Below are 23,589 nucleotides of genomic sequence, written 5' to 3'. Positions count from 1 at the left end.
ACTTCTGAGAAGGAAGAACTGATATGACAACCTAATCCAGGGATAGGCAACCTATGGCACGGGTGCCAAAGGCGGCGTGTGAACTGATTTTCAGTGGCTCTCATGCTACCCGGGTCCTGGCCACCAGTCCAGGGGACTCTGCATTTTATAATTTTTAATTTTAAATGAAGCTTCTTAAACATTCTGAAACCTTATTTACTTTACATACAATAGTTTAGTTATATATTATAGACTTATAGAAAGAGACCTTCTGAAAAGGTTAAAATGTATTATTGACACGCGAAACCTTAAATTAGAGTGTATAAATGAAGATTAGGCACAGCACTTCTGAAAGGTTGCCGACCCCTGACCTAATTAATTATCACCCATCTGAAGTTACATTTTTAATTAGAATGTTATCATTGCACCACCAAAAACTGAAACCGTTTGACAAAGCAAATAAAGGGCTGTACAATACTTTGATTCAGGATGAGTATCTTATTCCTCACAATGATATGCTGCACTGTTATACAAGAAATTATCAGAGGGGTGGTTACTTCATAAAACAAATGGCCCTCCTCAATTTGAGACTTCAGATTAGATTGTAGATTTCCCATTTGTTCAGTTTACAGTGAAGTGTAGCTTTCTGTATTACGGCCAAACAATAGTATCCTGAAAGAGTGGAGTTTCACTTTCCCATAACACAATACGTTAGAATAGGCCACCTCAACAGCAGCATTATGCTAATTTTCCACTATAAACATGAGATCAGATTATTTTTTACAGAATACTTAATTTGGCAAGAAATGCAAAATATATGCAATTTAGTCTTGTATGCATTATTTTGCATTTCCTGTTCAATTTGGTCATTTGTTGCTCTGTTTTTTAAAGAAATGAACTCTTGAACTTTGTACTATTTCTCATAACTACTTTCCAGTCAACTGTGTCCTCCTTCAGTTCACAGATGTGTGTTTAGCTCTTATTCTCAGATGTATGGTGTGTTTGATTTGGCATTACCATTCTTATTGTATTCCTGCATTCAGGAGGTAAGATTATGTAGAAGTATGTTTATCTGAAGGGATTTTTAATTTAAAATGTATCTATCTGATTACCTGGAATTTAAAATATGCATTCTATTAATCTTAAATGGTCACTGGCAGAAAAAAATGAATTACAAAGTGTCATCGAGGATCTGTAAGCTTTGGAGTTGCTCTCTGGAAGCTCTGGGGCAAGAGGAAGCTCAACAAAGTTTTAATTCGTTCTCTTGAGATCCGTATGCTGAGTATATGTCAAACTTTAGGGATTAGGTAGCGGCTAGTTTGGATAGACTGGGGCCAAGCTAAAGCAGAGCTAACCGCTCTAGATCAGCGGTTCTCAAACTGTGGGTTGGGACCCCAAAGTGGGGTGCAACTCCATTTTAATGGGGTCACCACGGCTGGTATTACACTTGCTGGGGCCAGGGCTGAAGCCTAAGACTGAGCCTCACTGCCAGGGGCGTCATTCCTGGGTGGCAGGGCTCAGGGTTTGGTTTCAGCCCTGATGGGTGGGGCTCAGGTTACAGTCCCCCTTCCCCAGGGCTGAAGCCCTTGGTTTGGCTTTGGATCCCCCAGCCTGGTTCGGCCAGGCTCCGGCTTCGGTTCCCCCCTCCTGAGGTCTTGTGGTAATTTTTGTTGTCAGAAGCGGGTCGTGGTGCAAGGAAGTTCGAGAACGCTTGCTCTGGATATTAACTACCTGATCAGTGCAGAGAAATCAGTGGGTTGTTAATGAGGTTTTAATAAATGGAAAAGATCTTGTTTAGCATGTACTAAAGAAGAGGAGTTTACATGAAATGTGTGTGGAATTTTCCAAGACTAAATATTTTTCTATGGCTCTTGAGGCATTGCAGCCCATAAATTTAATTTGTATTGTGTTTATTCCTTTATTTTTGCAGCATGTTTGTTATGAGCTCGAAAAACTTTAAGCTGTGAAATGGCTGACTGGAGCCAGGCATGCTGCTGTTTGAATTTCCACACACAGTTCTTCTAATCCTGACCTACAACTACTCTGATATTCTAGCTCTGGATCCCCCTTAATGGAAGATTGCCAATTGTGCTGACTGTTGTGATGTGCAGATATGCAGTAGGGACTAATTGAAACCATTAAACACACTCTACTTGTGACCGAAGCATATTAAACCTAGAACATTGGGCCTTTAGGCATTAACCTGCTGTACCATCTAATCTCATTCACTTACTTAGACTGTATGTCTTCAGGTATTTCTTAATTTAATTCCCAACATTTCACATTCTACAATTCAAACACAGTTAACTTTTCCTTCCTAAGGTCCAGCAAAGTTTGGAGAAGATTGCAAAACTGGAACAGGAAAAGGAACATTGGATGCTTGAGGCCCAGCTAGCCAAAATTAAGTTAGAGAAAGAAAACCAGAAGCTAAAGAGCTCACTTAGTGGACAGTTGATTGAGCCTATGCCAGAAAATTCTGTTTTGCTGAATGCAGCCGAACAAGAGAAAGAAGTATCCATAAAAAAGACTTCAGGGGAGCCTGTTAAAAAAATGAGTCTGGTAAGTGACTTTTTCCTCAATGTGCTGGAGGAAAGATCTTTTACACTTGGAAACAACAACTTTTTGGTAATGTTTGATCAATGGAACAATATCATTGGAGGTTTTAATTATGACATCATCCACATTACATTTAAAGTAGTTTTGAGTCTAAATCAAGTTGACAGCTGATGTCTCCTGCAGAATGCAGGCCTTAGTGATTGGTTTTTGTATTTTTGGGTTTTTTAGACACACCTCTCTTGTTCTGCAGCTTCATTAATATTACTTATAGGTCCACAAAAGTCATATTAGTAGGAGATGTAAAGAACTGACTTTAAAAATCAGAATCAAAAGTATACAGAGAGCTGGTATCCTGCAAGAGGTAACTTACTTAGAGTTGGCCTGAAATACATTTCTCTTGTAGACAATATTTTTAGACTACTTAAGCATCGTTGAATATTTGGGCTGCAAACACTGCATCCATCATTTACCTTCCTGGCATAAACCCAAATTGGTTGTCACTTTATGCTCCAGTCCCTCCCAATAATTCTTTCCAGCCATTTAATCATGTGACTCATTAAGTTGGTGGGTCAGTAATTACTACATTTTTGCACATCTCCCTTAGACTTGAAGATAGGGAACAATGTGCGCTTCCTCTACTCATTAGGCATTTTTCCAGTATGGAGAATTAAGCTGAAGAAGTTCATCACCACAACTCTCTCACGACCGAATGCTTTAAGTGCTTCAGTGGATACACTGTCCAGTCCCACTACCTTCCCATATTTCACTGTGTCGTGATGTCTAAGTCTCCACCATGGTGATAGGTCTTGAGAGGTTGTTGCTTGCTCATATTTCCCTCAACGGGTTTTTTGTATTCTTTTCATTGAGTAGCTTCACATAAAACTGCTGCTAGCTCCCTAATGATTTTACTGTCTTCCATCAGTACTCTGTTTTCATCTTTGACTTGCTTCATGGCTCCCAAGTCCTATGTTTAAGACCTTTGTTTAATCTTGGCTAATCCTTTTTCCCCTTCCTTTGTTAGTAGTCTGTGTATAAGGCTTTGGATGCCTGACCTTTAACTTCTGTATCCACTGTTTTTGATGTTTTCTTTACCAGCTTGTAAAGCTTGATCACTTCACAATCTTTTTTTAAGATCTCTTCCTCTGATCAGGAAGTAATTGATCTGGTACTTGTTGGCACCGCTTTTGTATGTACTTAAGTCTCCCTCTCTTGACAATCAGGCCATGGATTCTGGCTAAACCTAAGGTATCCTCACCAGCTTTGTGGTTCCAAAGACTCATTCTCTGTGACAGTTGTCATACCCTTCACTATGTTCTCCACTATGTCTATTGAGATCTGCTCCAATAATCAAGTACTCAGCTTGTGGTATTTCACTTATTTAGTCCAGCTTGAGCTGGAATTCCTCCTTGTCCTCAGTCGTAAAACCAACCTGTGGCACATATCCATATATAACAGTAAATATTTATTCTTTTATTAGCTGGTCGCTCTTCCTTTTGACCCTCTCCATTTTGTCTTTTGGATACAAGCAATGTACACTCTCCTTCTTTTCAGTGTCTCAGCTTCTTCTCTTGATTTCACAGCTCCTTGTTCCCTCATCCAAAGAAGCCATATGTAAATCTTGGACTCACTTCTTTAGCCTCAGGAGCCCAGAATACAGTAGCCTTTTTCCATTTTCCACAACTGTTGGGCAAAGTGGTTGCATGCTGCTTCCGGGGGACGCAATTCAGGAGGTTTTTTTAAAATATAATTTATAAAACCAGTTGATTTAAAAAAATTTTTTTTTTAATTTTTATCAATTTAAATTTTCACAGTGGGAAATTGAGGGATGGTCATAATGGGATGGGAAATAATTATTTAATAACAGAGTTTGAGGTTCAAAGTTAAAACCTGATGACCTTTAAAACAAATGTCAACATCACATGTCAAAATAAGTAAATGTATGTATTCCAGGCACAGTTTTGTTTGGCCTATAGCTTCTAGGAACATTTCGGTGAGCCTTCCAGTTTCTTTAAAGGTGTGACATTAGCTCTAGAAGTCCAATCTTTATCTTTGCCAGAAAGTAACAATTAGGAACATCTCTGGAATCTGACATGGAGGCCTGGTGCATCTTTGTTGGGACAGAACTATGGGGAAACCCAAAAAAGCACAACCTCCAAGATGCTAGGGCTCTGCAAAATAGGAGAGAGGACAAACAAATAGGCTTAAGTTACTCTAAAAAAAAAAGTTAGGCAGATGCACGCTCTGTGTTGTGCTCAGATGGAAAAAGCTCTGCATTACCTTTCCATAGCTGACTACAAATTTCACTGATTTTTTCCTTGTCCTTCCACCTCATTTGTGTAAAGTATGCTCCTAAATTGTGTTTGCACCCTAGAATAAGCCTATGAAGATTTGTGCTTGTGTTAGCTTTTGAACGCTTAGCTCAGTGAGCAGATGGGAACAGTTTAGAAATATAATTTGTAATGTTTAACTCTCATCACTAGGAAACAGTAGCTGATGATTGAAATAATTGGTAATGGATAGTTGGTTGGAAAATATTCATCAATGTACTTTATTTCATTTTTACCACCTACCCTACCACAGCAGTCTCTTCCAGAGTGTCAGTCTTGTTAACAGCAAAATACATCTGTCCAAACTGTGGCAGTATGTTTAACAAATTTCCACTTACAGTTGTGGACAGACTCAGTCATGAATACAACACAGAAGCAGACTGAAGTGAAAAAGGAAACCTAAAACTTTGTGTGCTGCAGAGGAAAACCTGGTTTAATGTTTGTTTAAAAATGGTTGTATATGGAGTACTTAGTGACTAGGAAGAAGAGAAACTACTTCCAAGGTGAAGTAATTATGAAACGAGATGCTGGTCCAATAAAAGATGATACTTCACCTACCTTGTCTCTCTAGTATCCTCGTTCCGACACAGTTACAACTACACTGCACACAACAAATTGCATTGGCAGTTTATTTGAATGAGAGAGATCACAGAGAAAAAGATTTTAATAGGAGGTCTAAGAAATTCAAGATGAACTTCATTGGCACCAAAAGAAGGCGTTAAGGAAGTATCTTAGTACAGTAGAACTTTATTTGTCTATTTCTTGCAATAAATTGAGAGAGATACTATAATCAGTCTGATCAGTAGTGTTGGCTAATGTTAGGTGGGATCATTCTTTGCATGATCCTTGGTCTGTGTAAAGAAAAATAAAAAAAATTCATTAGTTCCTTGGCTAGTCAGCAGCTAGCTTTATAACTCTACACAAGGTTTCCAGAAGTATTTGGTTTAGCCTTTATCTATACTGAAAGGGAAAAATCCTTAAGTATCCTGAATACTGTAACTATTTGTAAATTCTCACTGTGAAACATTAGTAAACACTGCGCATCTAATACTCTGGTCTAATTTAATTAGAAAATTTTACTTATAAAAAGTTAGTTTAATGTTGCACCTTCACTAATAGCTCATATATGAGCAAAGCCTCAACTTGTAACAGTCTGAGATTTTTAATTTAAAAAATGTAATCACTTTATTGCTTTTCTTTATAACTAGGTGTCAAAGTGACAGTGGAGTGGAGTCTTGTTTTACAGTTCTGAGTTTTTTATTTTCTCCCTTGTTCTAGATTGGAATGTTGACTATGACTACTGGCAGCAAAGAGGTACTTTATGACTATTTGATACACATCATTCATTATATGTAATAAAGATTTATACTATGTATAATTCAGAAAGTGCTAAAACTTGTGCATGATTAAGTTACTCTGTCAGTTACTTGGAAACCCCTGGAGTAATTTAGTACAATGTGGTGAGAATGAATTCTTGCGCAATAACTTTTCCCTAAGAATATCTGAAACTTATCATTTCCTATTGGTAAGACTAAGATTTAGTGATGGGTATTTTTACTAAAAAGTCATGGACAGGTCATGGACAATAAACAAAAATTCACGCTGGTGGTGGGGGACGGCAGCCCGGGACCACTGCTGTTACTGGTGGGGCCCGAGCTGCTCAGGCGGCCCTGCGGTCAGTGACAGGCTGCAGAAGTCATGGAGTTCCCAGAAAGTCATGGAATCCGTGACCTCCGTGACAGTCTCGCAGTCTTACCTATTGGTGGTAATCCATACTTCATTCTCTAATTTGATCTAACTCTGACAATAGCTTATAGTTCTGCTTCATATATTTTATTCAACAGACGTGTTCAGATAAGAAATTTAACAAGATGTGAGCTGCGCTCTCTTAAATTATCAAGTTCTCTGTAGCTTTAGAAAATGTAGCTCTATATTTGTATTTCAGTGACATGATCTGGATTCCAAACCTCAGATTGATTAATCAAAGGAGGGTTGAAGCAGCAAAAAAATCATATTTATAAGCCTTTCCTAACTCCTTCCCTTTCCTATCTCCTTTGTCTTTCAGTTCCAGCTTATGGGGAATTTGCCTGGATAACCTCTTCCTTACTATTCTAGTATGCATTTTAAGTGCCCTAAAATATACTATTCTTTATTTAAACAGGTGATTAGAACAAATAAAACATGACTGGCAGTCACATCAAATGTTATGTTTTAGTGGTACTAAAGAAGTAAAGTTAGGATTTCTTATCACAGCATGAACCTTGGGCTAAGATGCAATGTTTTCCCCTCTCTGTGATCCTGCAGAGGGCAGTTCTGTTGACATGACTGGTAAGGTTACTAAAAGCTGTTGGAAGATGAGATGGGGTTTAAGTGCACTGAGTGCTTCTTTATAAAAGACATGTTTAGCCATGTGACTTAGTTGTATAAGAATTCTTTAAAATAAAAGTCTGTATAGTGTGAACCTCAAAACTTAAATTTAAGAGGGTGCAAATGTGTTATGAAAGTTGTCCAAAGCTGGTAATTCATTGTTGTCTACAGAAAAGTGTGGCATTTCTGCAATTAAAGTCAGATTTCTTTAATCAGTCTTCTGAAAATGCACATGCAGTTTTGAAAATGTGGCTCCTAATGTCCATGGGCTGCTAATGTTGTGGCCATCTTTGAGAATTCTGTCTTTGCTGGAGAATCCAAGGTAACAATTGTGTGGTGAGAAGGGGACAGTAGGTCATCCTCAAGAATTTGCATTCTCGCCAGAAATCATTTAATGTAAATTGTGACTGTTTTATATTCTACTACTTACTCAACTCTCTGCATAAAATATAACCTTGAGTTTTATCATTGTTTTTCAGAAGACTCAAGTTAATAGTGTTGTCTGATATCTGATAAGACTGCTTTTATTGTATAAATGTGTGTGCTCTAAGAAGTGCCAAGCTCAATCAAATTTTACATGCTATATAAATAGTTTATTCCATTTGGACAACTTGCCACTTAAAAAAAAATCTTTCCTGTATAAAGACCTAGGTTATGGCTTTAGTTCTTGTGAAGATAAAGTCCTTTTAATTGTTTGATCACATGAGCTCTCACTCTTCAGGCTCCAGAGGCTAAGTCCCGTGAAGACTTGATAAAAAATCACTATATGGCAAGGATAGTAGAACTTACGTCTCTTCTACAGCTGGCTGACAGCAAGTCAGTACATTTTCATGCTGAGGTGAGCATCCATTCAATCTCCTGTACTGAAAACAGTAACGCCTTTCTGAACTTTCTATAGATCAAATGTTATGAACAGGCTCCTACCAAAACACCATGGAAAATCTATCCGATAATTTGTTCCTGCAGTTTATTCCTTGGTTTTGGGGTAGTGTTCATAAAAGGCTGTACTTGCTGTGTGTTGCATCAATTTCTTAATTTTGAATAATTGCATATTCAGCCTCCCTTGTTAATCAGTTACATTTGGTAATAAGAAAGCACATTGGTTTTAAGTGGCCTAGATATAGGTTATTCTTATACACCTATTTTATTGTTGGCTTTAGCTACCAAACTGTATAGGACTGAATTTAAGTCCTTGGCTTAATGCGGGGTTGGGCATGGGGAGATACTGAGACTTGGGCAGGAGGGGAGAGAAGCTGGCTCCAGGCTGGAAATGAGGTTCCTGGAGTTCCTACCTGGGCCTCATCCAGCTCCCTGGGTCCCACTCCCCAACCCAATCCCTGCACTGCAGCAGCTGCTCCCTGCTCCGCAGCCCAATCCTGGGCCCCGCAGTTTTAGCCCCTCTGGTTCCTGCTTTGACACACCCTCCTCCTTGGCATATCTAAGTTAACATAATATTTCTATTGCAGGGGTGCTAGCCCCCCATGCTGTTCCACTCTCCTGGTTTACTGTGACAAACTACAATAATTTCAAAGAATTTAGCAATTTGATAATGAAGTACTAGAACTAACCTCTCACCTAGAAATTGGAGAATGTTGTTGTATAATTTGGCTTGCTTGACCTTTGCAAGCAGAGAACTGTTTTCAAGCATTTGTTATGTTTAATTTTAGAATCACATAAATGCTCCTCAGTAGGATGAGCAATTTTGCCAGAAACACATGCAGAACATGCCCCCTATTTGGTTAGCTTTGCTTTGTCAGCTTTAATGTACACAAGTGTTATTGGTATGGCAGATAATGAGATCATGTGAAAGAACCATCATTCTACACTGACATTTTAAGCAATATGTGCATGTGCCTGGCATCCTGAGATCTCATTTTTTTTTTTATATTTTCTTTAAACAAAATTAATAGATCCTTCTGATCAGATATTATTTTCTAGCAATAGTGTCTAAAATATAAAGTGCTTGTCTATAAAATAAATCCTGAAAGTTTAGTGTTTGATAATGTTAAATCACTGTTTAGCTTGTGAATTTCTGTATAAAAGCATATTTCTGTAACACACTTTCTGTAAACCAAAAACTTTGCATTTTGAAAGGCCCAAATATTCAGATTTAAAAAAAACTCTGCCTCAAATAATTTGCTATGTACAATACTCTGCTGACACTAACTGATTTTTTTTTCTTTGATAGTGCCGAGCCCTTGCCAAAAGATTATCATTAGCTGAGAAGTCTAAGGAATCACTAGTGGAGGAGATGAAATTAGCTAGTCAAAGCATCAGTAGATTACAGGCAAGTGAAATGTTAGCTAAGCAATTTGATGGACACACTCCATGGGATAGTTGTGGGTGGAAAAACATAAAACCCAGTGTGCATCCCATGCTAAATCTGAAAACTATTATGGCATGTGAGTAGAATTGCAGACCAAATCCACTAATGCGCATGTTTCAAATTATCAAAGATTGAGTATTAAATGGGATATGTCTATTTTAAAAAATTGAGAAAATACTTACAGTAACTGAGATACCATTTTGATGTAAACATATCTTGTGCAAATACTGTCCCTTTTACCCTTTATTATCCCGGTTTGTTTTTTTGCTTCCGAAACTATGGTTAAATCCCAGCCGCTTAGCTGGGTGCAAAACATTATAGTGTATATGCATCTAATGTCCCTTCTCTCCTCTTGCCACACTTCATTTTAATAGGCTGGCTGAAGAGAAGAACTTGACAAAGTTCTTGCTCAATGAGCACTTTAAAATAGAAAAGTCAACTTCACTTCATATAAGAACTTAGCTTGTAGAGAGACTGTGTGAGATGCACTTACATATTCACTTTCCCAGTAAAACCCAGAATCGTAAATGTACATTGGGACATCCTCCGTAGCAGCTGGGATTTTTAAGACTATTTCAGCCTCTGCTTTTTTCCCCCCTTTAACTGTGGTTATCAAATTGTGGACATGTCAGTTTTAATTCCTTGAAAAACTGCTCTGCACCATTTGCACTCAAAATCCAGAGAACTGAGCAAAGGTAATTAAGAGAATGAGAAAAGAGAAAATTGTAAATACATAAGTACTCAGGAACTTAGAGAGGTTTAACTTTCTGACCCCCCTCTATATTCAGTTAGTTCAAACCAGTGCTAACTCTAATGAGCAGATGATTCTTTACTTTTTAAACAAACCAACATTTTTGGCTTGGAAAACTTTTAGAGGAAGGAAGCTATTTTTCCTTATGAGTTATAGTTGCCAGAGTATAGTATTCCTTCTGGTTTTGAACCATCTCATGTAATCTCTCCTTCACATCATCATAGTCCTCTTTATCATTGGGTAAGGTGGGAGGCTTCTTAATTGAGATGTGGAATGTAAAATGAATCCCGTAATTTCCTTTTTAGATACTTCATCAGTAAACACACAATCTTACTAAAAAGCCGCTTTGTGATTGAGTCCATGTAGTAATACAAAATCATGAAAGGGGATGACAGTTTGTCAGGGTTGCCAAACACAGGAAGCACATACTCATGACTCAGAGATGGACCGGACCTATTCAGCAGTGCAATGTGAGGCCTTTGCATTGAACAATGTAACCATATGGCCTGCTTTTCAATATAAGTATTAAAGATAAATGAATTATCTGAAACATTTTAATTCTTTACATACATTGAATTTGTACTGAGGGCACAGTAAATAGCGATCACTTAAAACAGTGGTTCTCAACCAGGAGTATGCATACCGCTGAGGGTACGCAGAGGTCTTCCAAGAACTATATCATCTCATCTAGATATTTGCCTAGTTTTACAGCAGGCTACATACAAATCACTAGCAAAGTCAATATAAACTAACATTTCATACAGACAATAACTTATTTATACTGCTCTATATACTATACACTGAGATGTAAGTACACTATTTATATTCCAATTTATTTATTTTGTAATTACATATTAAAAAAGGAGAAAGTAAGCAATTTTTCAGTGTGTTTTGTGAAGCTTTTTTTGTATTTTTGTCTGATTTTTTTTTGTTAGCAAGTAGCTTTTAAGTGGGGTGTAACTTGGGATCCACAAGACAACTCAGTTCAGTAGTTTAGAAAGATTGAGAGCAACTGATTTAAAATACTAATAAGCACAACGTTGCTGTTATGAGGCTTTCAGTTAATAATGACAGTACTGGAAATTGCTGAATTAGAGAGCTTGTTTGTCTACTCAAACGTTTGTGGTTACCCTAGGAAATACTTCATGGCACCTTGTTCCCGGTCCTAATATTTACGTTCCTAAAGTCATATTGCTATGGCTTACATTTTTTTTAAAATGCACCTTGTTCTATAGGTAAAGCACATCTTATTTTCTCAAACTTGTAAAGGTGACTTTGCACAAGTTTTATGATAGTGACGCCCATGAAAAAAACCTTCTTTTAGCTTTTTGAATGTCACTTTATATGCCTCTGCTCTCACATCTGAAATATAAAAATATCTTTCGTGTATTTCAAATTGATGTCAAACTGGCATCTGAAACAGCCTTACATTGATCTTTGGCATTCACTGCAACAAGATAAGATTTTTAAATAAAGTTCTGTTTGACTTAGTGCAGTCCTCATTCACTACTGCTTGAAGATCACATCACATATAAAAGGAGAACAATATGGTGATCTTGTCAGCTAGCTGCCAATTTAGTGTTCTTTGACATATGGCTAGTGGACTGCCATTTTGCCATCCATTGGAGTAATGATTACAATGGTAGACTTTTATTAGTAGCTCTTAAAGTACTTGACTTCTGATGCAAAACTTTTTTTAAATTGCTAGTACTATGCTTAACCTTCATAACCCAGACCAGCATGATTGAAATTATCCACAAATTCTCCATTGACTTAATGAATCCCTGTATGATTTCAAGGTATTAATGATGTGACATGATTGTGCAGCCCAGACTCCCATACAAATAGTTCCCTTGAAGTCAGTGAGCATACTCGGCATGAGAAAGGATCTGATCCTGCAGCCCTTAATTTTTAACTATTACTTTCCTTAAGTATTCAGATACCACACTGAAGACTTTGTATATACAGATATTTAATAGTACTGTCCTTTTGGGCTCAGTTCTATCTACTTATGTTCTTAATGGAGGTTTTGGATCACCTGTTTGAGTTTATTAGGATTTCTATGCATGGTATATTTAAGACCAGGATTTATATAGTGTTTTTCTGAACTCTTTTCATTGTGAAGTTCTTGTATGATGAAATTTGACAGTTTCTCTGGTGGTGGCAAATAGGCATAATTATAAAATTGAATTCCTTTTAAAACAGTGCACCCTCAGTACATATCTGTAAAGATCCATATATCTCCCCAAAAAACCTCACACAAACTATTCATCCACAATTATATAACAACTTTTTTTAAAAGCTTACTGGCTGGCACACAGTTATTTTTAAACACATAGTCCTGAATGTTAAACAGAACTTAATAAATAAAAACAATTGCATCTGGGCTGAAAACTGGGTTTTAGCCTCAGTGATTTTTGTCCCATGTTGTTAAACCCTTAGTTAGATGATGATCTATAAAATAGTGTAATAAAATAAGTTTTGGGAGGTGATAGTGGGGGAGAGTGAGGGATGAAGTTTTAAAGATATAAGAAAACTACTGAGACTTTTTTCATTTAAATTTTTGCATAGTTGCTTTTCTCCATAATGAAATTGCTTAAGTGCACACGTTTGGTCAACCTTGCAGCTTTGTTGGACAACTTGCACGTCTGCATGAGCAATGTACTACTGTAATATTAGGCAAAGCTGAAAGCTACTGTTCATTCACTCCTTAGGATGAGTTGACAACCACCAAAAGAAGCTATGAAGATCAGCTAAGTATGATGAGTGACCATCTGTGCAGCATGAATGAAACCTTATCTAAACAAAGGGAAGAAATTGATACACTAAAAATGAGTAAGGTAGGTTACCAAGTGTTATATTTACTTTGGGCATAGTCTGTAACCTGGGTTAGCGAGTAGTATGTGAAGTTACTAGCTTGTTTTTATTCTCAGCCACTTGGCATGAAAACCTGAAGCCCTATCCCTACTGATCCAGGTGAATGAGAGTTTTAGAACCTAACTTGGAATCTGGAAATGACTGGTGGTCATAAACTAGGTCTTTCCCTGCCCTCTTAACTGTAGAGAGCTGATTACATGCTCCTCACACCAGATTAGGCTTTAAAAGGGGACTTATAAGAGCAGTACCATTTTTCAGCTACCTAAAAATAAAACATACTGTTAAATGCACATGGAGGGATGATCAGGAAGGTGGAGCAGATAAGAGTTACACTGTAAGCATTCATTCATGGATATTCTTTATGGTCACTCCTTCATAGTTACAATATATTGTGTTCGAAGCTGCTATTCTTTCTCTCATCCCAATGATCCAGTTGAAAAGTTAGCTGCTCTTGTTTCTTGTTTTCACACATAGAATCATAGAAGATTAGAGTTGGACGAGACCTCAGGAGGTTATCAAAGCAGGACCAACCCTAACTAAATCATCCCAGCCAGGGCTTTATCAAGCCGGGCCTTCAAAACCTCTAAGGATGGAGATTCCAGCACCTCCCTAGGTAACCCATTACAGTGCTTCACACCCCACCCCCCAGTGAAATAGTTTTCCCTAATATCCAACTTGAGACCATTGCTGCTGCTTCTGTCATCTGCCACCACCGAGAACAGCCTAGCTTCATTGTCCTTGGAACCCCCCCTCAAGTAGTTGAAGGCTGCTATCAAATACGCCCTCACTCTTTTCTCCTCTGCAGACTAAGTAAACCCAGTTCCCTCAGCCTCTCCTTGTAAGTCATGTGCCTCAGCCTGCTAATCATTTTTGTTGCCCTCCGCTGGACTCTCTCCAATTTGTCCTCATCCTTTCTGTAGTGGGGGGGGCCCAAAACTGGACGCAATACTCCGGTGCCGAATAGAGGGGAATAATCACTTCCCTCAATCTGCTGGCAATGCTCCTACTAATGCAACCCAGTATACCGTTAGCAGTCTTGCCAACAAGGAAACACTGCCTCACATCCAGCTTCTCATCCACTATAATCCCCAGGTCCTTTTCTGCAGAACTGCTGCTTAGCCAGTCGGTCCACAGCCTGCAGCGGTGCATGGGATTCTTCTGTCCTAAGTGCAGGACTCTGCATTTGTCCTTGTTGAACCTCATCAGATTTCTTTTGGCCCAATCCTCCAATTTGTCTAGGTCACTCTGGACTCTATCCCTACCCTCCAGCATATCTACCTCTCCCCCCATCTTAGTGTCATCTGTGAACTTGCTGAAGGTGCAATTCATCCTATCATCCAGATCATTAATGAAGATGTTGAACAAAACTGGCCCTTGGACCGACCCCTGTGGTACTCTGCATGATACTTGCTGCCAGGTAGACATCGGGCCATTGATCACTGCTCAGAGAGCCCAACAATCTAGACAATTTTCGATCCACCTTATAGTCCATTCATCCAATCCATACTACTTTAACTTGCTGGCAAGAATGCTGTGGGAGACTTATCAAAAGCTTTGCTAAAATCAATGTCCACCGCTTTCCCCATATTCACAGAGCCAATTTATCGTAGGAGGCAGTCAGGCTGGTCAGGCATGACTTGCCCTGGGTGAATACATGTAGAGTGTTTCTGATTACCTTCCTCTCCTCCAAGTGCTTCAAAATGGATTCCTTGAGGACCTGCTCCATGATTTTTCAAGAGACTGAAGTGAGGCTGACCGGTCTGTAGTCTAAATACCAGAAAGTAAAATTTAATCAGTTTCAATCTAAAACAAAAATTAACTAGTCTGCTGAGCAAAAAGTACAAAACAGATCTAAAATGGACTTAAGCTATTTTAATTTATCTAAAATCTCACTGTTGATACAGGTAAATCTGTTTTAAATATAAATTGTAACAATAGTGTCCCTTTAATAACTTTATCAGGATCTGAAAACATGATACCATCATAATACAGAAGCACAAGGATGCCCTTTTGGTTCTCTCTCCTGTGATGGAGACTATTTGTGCCATATTATAATGTTAAAAAATCCCTCTGGAAAATAGTCACTGTACAAATGGTGTAAATTGCTTATTAAAATAACAATGTCTGAAACATTTAAAAAGTAAAGGATACCCTCCTCCCACCCCCAGTAACCTTAGGTCCTCAAGCAGTAACTTCACAATTTCACTTAAAATGAGGCCCTTTTAAATATGGAAGCATGACAAAGTGAAAGCTGCAAATTTGCAAAGTCAAAGCGGCAAGAAATAACAAAACATCAAACACTGACAACATTTAACCAGTTCTGCTTAAAACAATTAAACAATGAACTCCTGCAAATAGACATGCATTTTTGAATTACTGACATCCTATTAATGGAAAATGATTAAATTTAGAACTCTTCTCCAGACTGTGCTGTAAATATCCTGTTTAAAACAAGCTAAAATATGATAAGATGGCTGTTTTCTTAAGAAAGATTGATACAAAATAATTCCCAGTATTATTCCTTTGGGCAATTATCTTGTAATGGTTTTATTAGAAACAAGTACCATTTACTGGTAAATTCTCACTTGCCTTCACAGCATTTGAATGATGGTGTAATCCTGAGAATGTGGACACAATTCCAGCGCCTTTCTTCTAGCTTTTAATTAGAATGAAATATTTGTGGTTCTTCTTCAAGTGGTTGTTCATGTCCGTTCAAAGTAGGTGTGGATGCGCTGCATGCACGCCAGCCGGAAGATTTTCCCCTAGCAGTGTCCGTAGGGTCGGCCTGGGTGCCCCCTGGAGTGGCGCCACCATGGCACCCTATAAAGGGGCCCCCCGACCCTCCACCCCCTCAGTTCCTTCTTACCGCCAGTGACGGCTAGCTGGAACTTCTCTTGCATAGCAATCTGGCAGTGTCCTATCCATACCATTTAATTCATGTATTCAGTTATATAGTTAGTTAGTTAGATCTCTGTATATAGTTTTCGTAGTTGGGGGGGGTCCCCCCCCCACAGCCTTCGTCGTCCGCTGGGGCATGCCTCGGTCCCCCTTGTTCAAACTCTGCGAAGATTGCGGGAAATTCATGACTAAGAGTGACCCGCACTCTGCGTGCTTGAGGTGCCTTGGAGAGAGCCACCAAAAGGACCGGTGCTCTATCTGTAGAGGCTTCCGCCCGCGAACTCTTAAGGACAGGGCTCAAAGACTAAGAGTTCTCCTGATGGAGGCGGCCCTGCGACTGCCCTCAGACCCAGAGCCGGCCAAGGCGGGCCCCAGCATGTCGTCCTCTGTGTGGAGTGCCCCGGCACCGCCCAGCCCAAGTCATCCAAGACCCAGCACCGGGCGAAGTAGGGTCATAGGAAGTTGGCCTCAGTGCGGCACCGCTCACCTTCACCGGTGCCCGCCAAGAAAAAGAAGCCGGTGAGGGATCAGTCTCCCCACCAGGATCCGAGGCCGACCCTGCCAGTGGGGCTAAGTGGACAGGCTGCGCTACAGCCCCCCGAGGTTCCGTCGACTCCCGCACCGCAGAGAGGGCGGTTGAGTTCTGACCAGCCCAATTCTCCAGGTCTCAGCAGAGACATACGCCCACCGTCGACGCCGGAGGCATTGGAGGCGGCATCAGACCTGATGGGTCTCCCCGCACCAACCTCACCGCATCGTAGGGAGTTGCCTACTGTAATCCGCCCACCAGTACAATCTAGAGGCAAGCCGGCCATGCTATCGCCTCCCTCCCCGCACCGAGCTGCGAAGCCGGCACCGGACCAGAGAAGAGACTCCCCGCCGCCTCAGCACCGCTCACCATTAGCGCCGGGCCCTGCTCCCCCCAGGTCTTCATACTCGGAGACCTCAGACTCAGAGGCGGACTCCTATCGCTCCAGCAGGTCGCGGAGCAGGAGATCGATGTCGGGGGTGAACCATCAGGATTACCCGCAGTGGCAGCAACAATGGCAGCCGTCCTCGCAGTGGCCATTTTGGACTCCCTGGGCCTAGCATCTGTCAGTAGGCCAGGTGTTTGGCCCTTGGTCACGATTGGCTTCGGTGTCCTCGACGTTGGTGGCCCCGGCGCAGCTGCCTCCCCTACCAGCACCGTCGCCGGGCAGGGGTGTGCCTTCAAGTTCAACACCCACTAACTGGGCAGCGGCACCGACAGCGGCTTTAGTTCAGGCTCCATCGGCACCACATGATACACCAAGTCGCTCGCTGGCGACCCTGGTACTGGCCGCGGTGCCGCATTTGGACTCGGAACTGGCACCGCAACCTCAATACTGTGTGCTGCAGGACCTCAAGGGGCCGCATGCACCGGAGGAAGGGCCGCTCCATGTAATCTCTTCGTTGTCCTCCCCGAACGAGGCGGTCTCGGGCATGGCTGCGGCTCTGGCCCTCGAGAACACTCGAATTCTTCTTCGAGTGATTGCTCATATCCATTCCAGTTAGGTGTACGCGCCGCGCGTGCACATTCGTCGGAAAACTTTTACCCTAGCAACTCAGTGGGCCGGCAGGTCGCCCCCTAGAGTGGCGCCACCATGGCGCTTGATATATACTCCTGCCGGCCCACCCGCTCCTCAGTTCCTTCTTACCGCCCGTGTCGGTCGTTGGAACAGTGGAGCGCGGCTTAGCTGACCTCCACTTCCCTAGCTACTCGTTTCTCGTATATAATTATGCAGTTATAACACTTTTATATATATATTTGTATGGTTATACGTGTTTTCTTTGCTAACATGGTTAGTTTAGTTAGCAGGGTTCAGGAAGTAGCCCCTTCCATGAGCCCAGTGCCGGAGCCATGCATGGCTCACCGGGTTTTAAAAGGGGCCCGGCTTGCCAGAAGCCGCGGCCGAAGAGAGATCTACATGACTCCTGTTTGAAGTGCCTCAGGGAATCACACTTGACAGATAAGTGCCCCATTTGCAAGGCTTTTAAGCCGAGAACAAAAAGGTGCGGGACTTTCACTTACCCCTCCACCTTGGGCGCCGAGCGATGTTCAAGCAGCGGGCAGAAGCGCCTCCTCGGCACCGGACCCCGCCGGTACCACCAAGGCCTTTCGGCACCGACCGTCGCCGGCACCGATGTCGACTCGGCACCGCTCCCTTCTTCCGAGGTCGAGAGAATCTACGATTCCTGCTGGTGCCTGGCGGCTCCCCGGCACGCGCCGTGGTTGAGCCCCCTGCTCCCGCTACTTCCGTGCCACCTGCATCGCAGCCAGAGAGCTCGCCTAAGTTGCGTTATCCGGCACCGTCACCTGCAGAGGCACCGATGACTTCGGCTCCGTCGATTCCAGTCCCCCAGGACCATGGAATCCGGTGCCTGGCAGCTCCCCGGCTCGCGCCGTGGTAGAGCTTACTGCTCCTGCTGCTTCTGTGCCAGCTGCACCACAGCTAGACAGCTCGTCTAAGATGGCTCGGCAGTTTTATTCTGCCACATTTCACTCCGACCCCACCGCCTTTGTAAGGCTTGGGATTCACCTAACTGGAATGGATATGAGCAATCACTCGAAGAAGAAAAGACGGTTACTCACCTTGTAACTGTTGTTCTTCGAGATGTGTTGCTCATATCCATTCCGCACCCGCCCTCCTTCCCCACTGTCGGAGTAGCCGGCAAGAAGGAACTGAGGAGCGGGTGGGCCGGCAGGAGTATATATCAAGCGCCATGGTGGCGCCACTCTAGGGGGCGACCTGCCGGCCCACTGAGTTGCTAGGGTAAAAGTTTTCCGACGAATGTGCATGCGCGGCGCGTACACCTAACTGGAATGGATATGAGCAACACATCTCGAAGAACAACAGTTACAAAGGTGAGTAACCGTCTTTTCTCCAGCAGTTGCTCAGGCGAGCAGCTCAAAGCCTTGCAATCCAAGTGGAGGAGATTGAGGTGGACACGGACCCTGTAGTGGATATCCTGGCCCCCTCAGGGCCATCCAGGGTGGCCCTTCCACTGATAAAGACGATAGCGGATATGTCCCGCACCCTATGGCAGACACCAGCCTCATTGGCCCCTACTGCCAAGAGAATGGAGCGGCACTACTTCGTCCCCTCTAAAGGGCAGGAACGCCTCTACATCCACCCTCCCCCGGACTCGCTGGTAATAGATGCAGCTAACCAGTGGGAGTGTCAAGGGTTCCAGGGGTCAATGCCAAAGAGCAGAGACGCAAAAAGACTTGAGCTCTTTGGCAGGAAGGTGTACTTCACAGGTGGACTCCAACTCCGCATTGCCAATCAACAGGCAATAGTAAGCCGTTATGGCCACAACACGTGTTCGGCCATGTCAGAGTTCGCGGAGCTCCTTCCCATATCGCCATAATTGCACGGCACTGCCGGTACTTCAGGTTCGTCGTGTCCGGCATCCATTTACAGTTCACGGTGTTCCCGTTTGGCCTGTCAGCTGCTCCCCGGGTCTTCACGAAGTGCATGGCGGTCGTGGCGGCCTTCCTGTGCAGGCATGGCATCCAGGTATTCCCCTACCTGAACGCCTGGCTCATAAAGGGCCGCTCCATGGAGCAGGTAGAGACCCAGGTGCTGTTCATCAGGCAGACCTTTCTCGATCTGGGCCTCATGCCAAATCTACTCTGTTTCCGATGCAACACATAGAGTTCATAGGAGCGGTTCTGGACTCCACACACGCCAAAGTGTATCTGCCGGAGTCCAGGTTCTGTGCAATTTCCGAGCTCATCCTCAGACTGCACCGTGCCCCAGTCACCACAGCGCGAGTTTGCCTCCGGCTGTTGGGTCACATGGTAGCACGCACCTATGTGGTGGCCCACACCAGACTCCGGCTTCGCCCGCTGCAGTCCTAGTGGGTGACAGTTTATTGCCCAGTCAGGGACCCCCTGGACTCAGTGGTGTCTGTTCCCCGCTTGGTGCTGCGCTCACTTCAGTGGTGGCTCAACCCACGGGAAGTCTGCATGGGCGTTCCCTTTGCTGCCCCACAGCCCTCCCTCTCCTTGGTGATGGACGCCTCGGATCAAGGTTGGGGAGCGCACCTGGGACGCCTCAGGACGCAGGGCTTGTGGTCGCCGGAGGACCTCGAGTTGCATATCAGTGTCAGGGAGTTGAGAGCGGTCTGCCTGGCGTGTTTGATCTTCCAGTCCCACATGGCCGGCAGGTGTGTTTCAGTCCTTTCGGACAACATGGCTGCAGTCTTTTATATCAACAAATAAGGGAATGCATGCTTCTCTCCCCTCTGCAGGGAAACCCTCGCACTGTGGGATTTCTGCATCCACAATGCCACCCCCCTGCTAGCATTTTATCTTCCAGGGGAGCAGAATGGGTTGGCGGACACCCTCAGCCACTTGTTCCAGGGTCACGAGTGGTCCCTCCGATGGGACATTGTGCGCTCAATTTTCCAGCTTTGGGGCTTTCCCCGGCTAGACCTGTTTGCCTCCAGGGAAAACAGGAAGTGCCAATGGTTTTGCTCCTTTCTGGGCCGCAGTCAGGGGTCTCTGTCGAACGCCTTCCTTCCGATCCCCCTGATACACAGGGTGCTTTTAAAGATTCGCAGGGATTGTGCCAGGGTAATCTTGATAGCTCCAGCGTGGCCACTCCAGCATTTGTACACGTCACTCCTGCACATGTCCATTCAGGTGCCCCTGATGCTGCCCCTGCTCCCAGACCTGATCACGCAGGACCAGGGCTCCCTCCGCCATCTGAACCTCAAGTCCCTTCACCTCACAGCCTGGATGCTCCATGGCTGAACCCGGTGGAACTGCAGTGTTCCCAGCAGGTCAGGCAGGTGCTACTGGGTAGCAGGAAACCGTCAACTAGGGCCACCTACCTGGCTAAATGGACACGCTTCTCCATCTGGTCGTGTCAGAAGGGTCACGACCCACTGGGGGTTCCAATTCCCGCTGTCCTTGACTATTTGCTTCACCTATGATAACTGGGCCTCTCCCTTTCCTTCATTCACGTTCACTTGGTGGCCTTATCCGCCTTTCGTCTGGGAGACGGGGGTACCTCAGTGTTTGTGAACCCGCTGGTTGGGCGTTTCCTCAGGGATATGGACAGGCTCTTCCCGCGTGTGTGTCAGCCGACCCCTGCATGGGACCTGAATCTGGTCCCCTCTGTCCTCTCAAGGCCTCCCTTTGAGCCTCTGGCTTCGTGCTCCCTGCTGTACCTGTCATACAAGACCGCCTTCCTGGTGGCAATAACCTCAGCCCGACGGGTGTCGGAGCTTTGAGCCTTAACTTCTGAGCCCGCGTACCCAGTCTTCTACAAGGACAAGGTCCATCTGAGACCTCACCCGGCTTTCCTACCCAAGGTCGTTTCACAGTTCCACATGGGACAAGATATCTTTCTCCCGGTGTTTTATCCGAAACCACACGCCTCCAGCGAAGAGCGGAGGCTACACTCCCTGGATGTCCGCAGGGCTTTGACCTTTTACATAGAGCGTACCAAGCCGTTCAGACGCTCAACCCAGCTCTTTGTGCAGTGGCAGAAAGGATGAAGGGGCTCCCGGTCTCCTCTCAGCGAATCTCTTCGTGGATCGTGACTTGCATCCGGAAATGCTACCGTGTAGCTAAGACCCCTGTCCCTCTGATCACGGCCCACTCCACTAGGGCGCAGGCCTCCTCTGCAGCGTTCCTGGCTCAGGTTCCGACTCAGGAGATTTGTAGAGCGGCCACGTGGTCCTCCATCCACACGTTCTCGTCTCACCATCACGCACCAGGCTAGGGATGATGCAGCCTTTGGTCGCGCAGTACTCCAATCAGCAGTGATCTCCGTCCCCACCTCCTAAGGTTAGGCTTGTGAATCACCTACTTTGAATGGACATGAACAACCACTCGAAGAAGAAAAAACAGTTACCCACCTTTTAGTAACTGTTGTTCTTCGAGATGTGGTGTTCATGTCCATTCCAACACCCACCCTCCTGCCCCTCTGTCGGAGTGCCGACAAGAAGTAACTGAGGGGGTGGAGGGTCGGCGGGCCCCTTTATAGGGTACCGTAGTGGCGCCACTCCAGGGGGCGCCTGGGCCGACCCTACGGACGCTGCTAGGGGAAAACCTTCTGGCTGGCATGCACGTGTCGCGCGCACACCTACTTTGAATGGACATGAACAACACATCTTGAAGAACAACAGTTACTAAAAGGTGGGTAACAGTCTTTTTTGATGACTATGAAAGCTGTAATCCATTCTTCCCTCAGTTATAACAAGTGTAATGGGAATTTATACAGTATACACAAGATTGTAAATACAGAAGCTTTCTTTTTTTCTTATTTTGAAATTTAGTGACTTTTTTCTCTTATGCTGCATTTTCTTTTATAATTTTTTTTTTCTGTATAGGCATCAGATTTGCTCTTGTTTGTGGTTCGTACAAGTTATTTTCATATGAATGATGTTCTCCCGTGCATTGTTTATTTTTCACTGCAGGGAAATTCCAGAAAGAACAAAAGTCGATAGTTTACGGCCAGTCAACTGTCTTTCAGATGTTGCTCCTGCTACACAGAATTGCAGATGCTGAAAATGCAATGTCACCCTCTTGGCTAGTTCTTAAAAGGAAAGAGGTGGGTTTGGCCTAGTAATAAATCATTTGGTGCTGTATATGAATTTGACACATATAGAACTTGTAATCAGTAAAACAGACACAATTTAATGTTGGCAGTTAAAACAAAGAATTTTCACTCCATGGTTAACTTTCATCGGAATTCCCTTAGGTGGCTTTTACTGTACACTTTTTGAAATTAGATTTTAATGTAATTTAAGATTATGTATATTTTCAAATTCAAGTATGGGTTAAACTTGGTATCCGTACGGTAGTGTGTTTCTGGATAAAATGTTTAAACAGCCAACATTCATACATTCCATTCTTTGCTGTTTAAAAAAAAAAAGTGTCTCCAGGTTCCTTTGAAAATATAACGTTTTTGGCCATGCAAGCCGTGTATTTTGTGTACATTTGTTTCCTTCTGCTCTCAGATCTTCTGAATTATTTGGGATGGTTGCTTAGGGAAGCTGATGTCAATAAAATCAAATTTAAAGTGAACTGGCTCAGTCTTGTTTGGGGTATATGCAATATTGGAAACTTCAGTTTCTCGTTCTTGGGGGCTTGGGTTTTGAACTCAAGAGGACAAGTAGCTCAATCAAGAAATGCTCATGAAACTGCGTTAAAGACTTGTTGGGGAATTTTGTTTGTATTTTAAAATGTGCTGATATAAAAATTTGCTCATAAAATCTAGAGCAAAAAGTGAGCATAAAATGTTGAAAAGGAACAAAGATATTTTTTGTAAAGTCCTGTGTCTCAGCACACAGGGTAGGCTGATCTACTACTCTCTACAAGTTATTAATTCATAGATGACTTAAACACTGAATTTGTAAAGCAGTTAAAACATTTTATGGTATTATGAAGAAGTTTCCCTAATGGACTGACTTTTAAAAAATATCTGTTTTATACTTGTTTACTCATAATTGTAATTTATTTAGGAAGCCCG

At 43.0% G+C, this 23,589-nt stretch overlaps 1 protein-coding gene across 4 annotated transcripts in view; it reads left to right on the top strand.

Annotated features, from left to right (window-relative positions):
* The window catches only part of PPP1R21 (protein phosphatase 1 regulatory subunit 21), an 87,817-nt gene extending 64,673 nt beyond the window's left edge, over window positions 1–23,144 (top strand). For all 4 annotated transcript variants that reach the window (XM_030557749.1, XM_030557746.1, XM_030557747.1 and 1 more), the window contains 6 exons: window positions 2,302–2,538; window positions 6,141–6,176; window positions 7,951–8,067; window positions 9,418–9,516; window positions 13,021–13,146; window positions 22,535–23,144. In XM_030557749.1, the coding sequence (XP_030413609.1) occupies window positions 2,302–2,538; window positions 6,141–6,176; window positions 7,951–8,067; window positions 9,418–9,516; window positions 13,021–13,146; window positions 22,535–22,564 (645 nt within the window). In that variant the 3' untranslated portion in view covers window positions 22,565–23,144. The remainder of the gene's footprint in view (window positions 1–2,301; window positions 2,539–6,140; window positions 6,177–7,950; window positions 8,068–9,417; window positions 9,517–13,020; window positions 13,147–22,534) is intronic.
* The last annotated feature ends 445 nt before the right edge of the window (window positions 23,145–23,589 follow it).

The sequence above is a fragment of the Gopherus evgoodei genome, chromosome 3 (genome assembly GCF_007399415.2).
Source record: "Gopherus evgoodei ecotype Sinaloan lineage chromosome 3, rGopEvg1_v1.p, whole genome shotgun sequence".
Lineage (NCBI taxonomy): Eukaryota > Metazoa > Chordata > Testudines > Testudinidae > Gopherus > Gopherus evgoodei.
The sequence above is the reverse complement of the archived record's forward strand: the minus strand, read 5'-3'. Positions and strand labels throughout refer to the sequence as shown.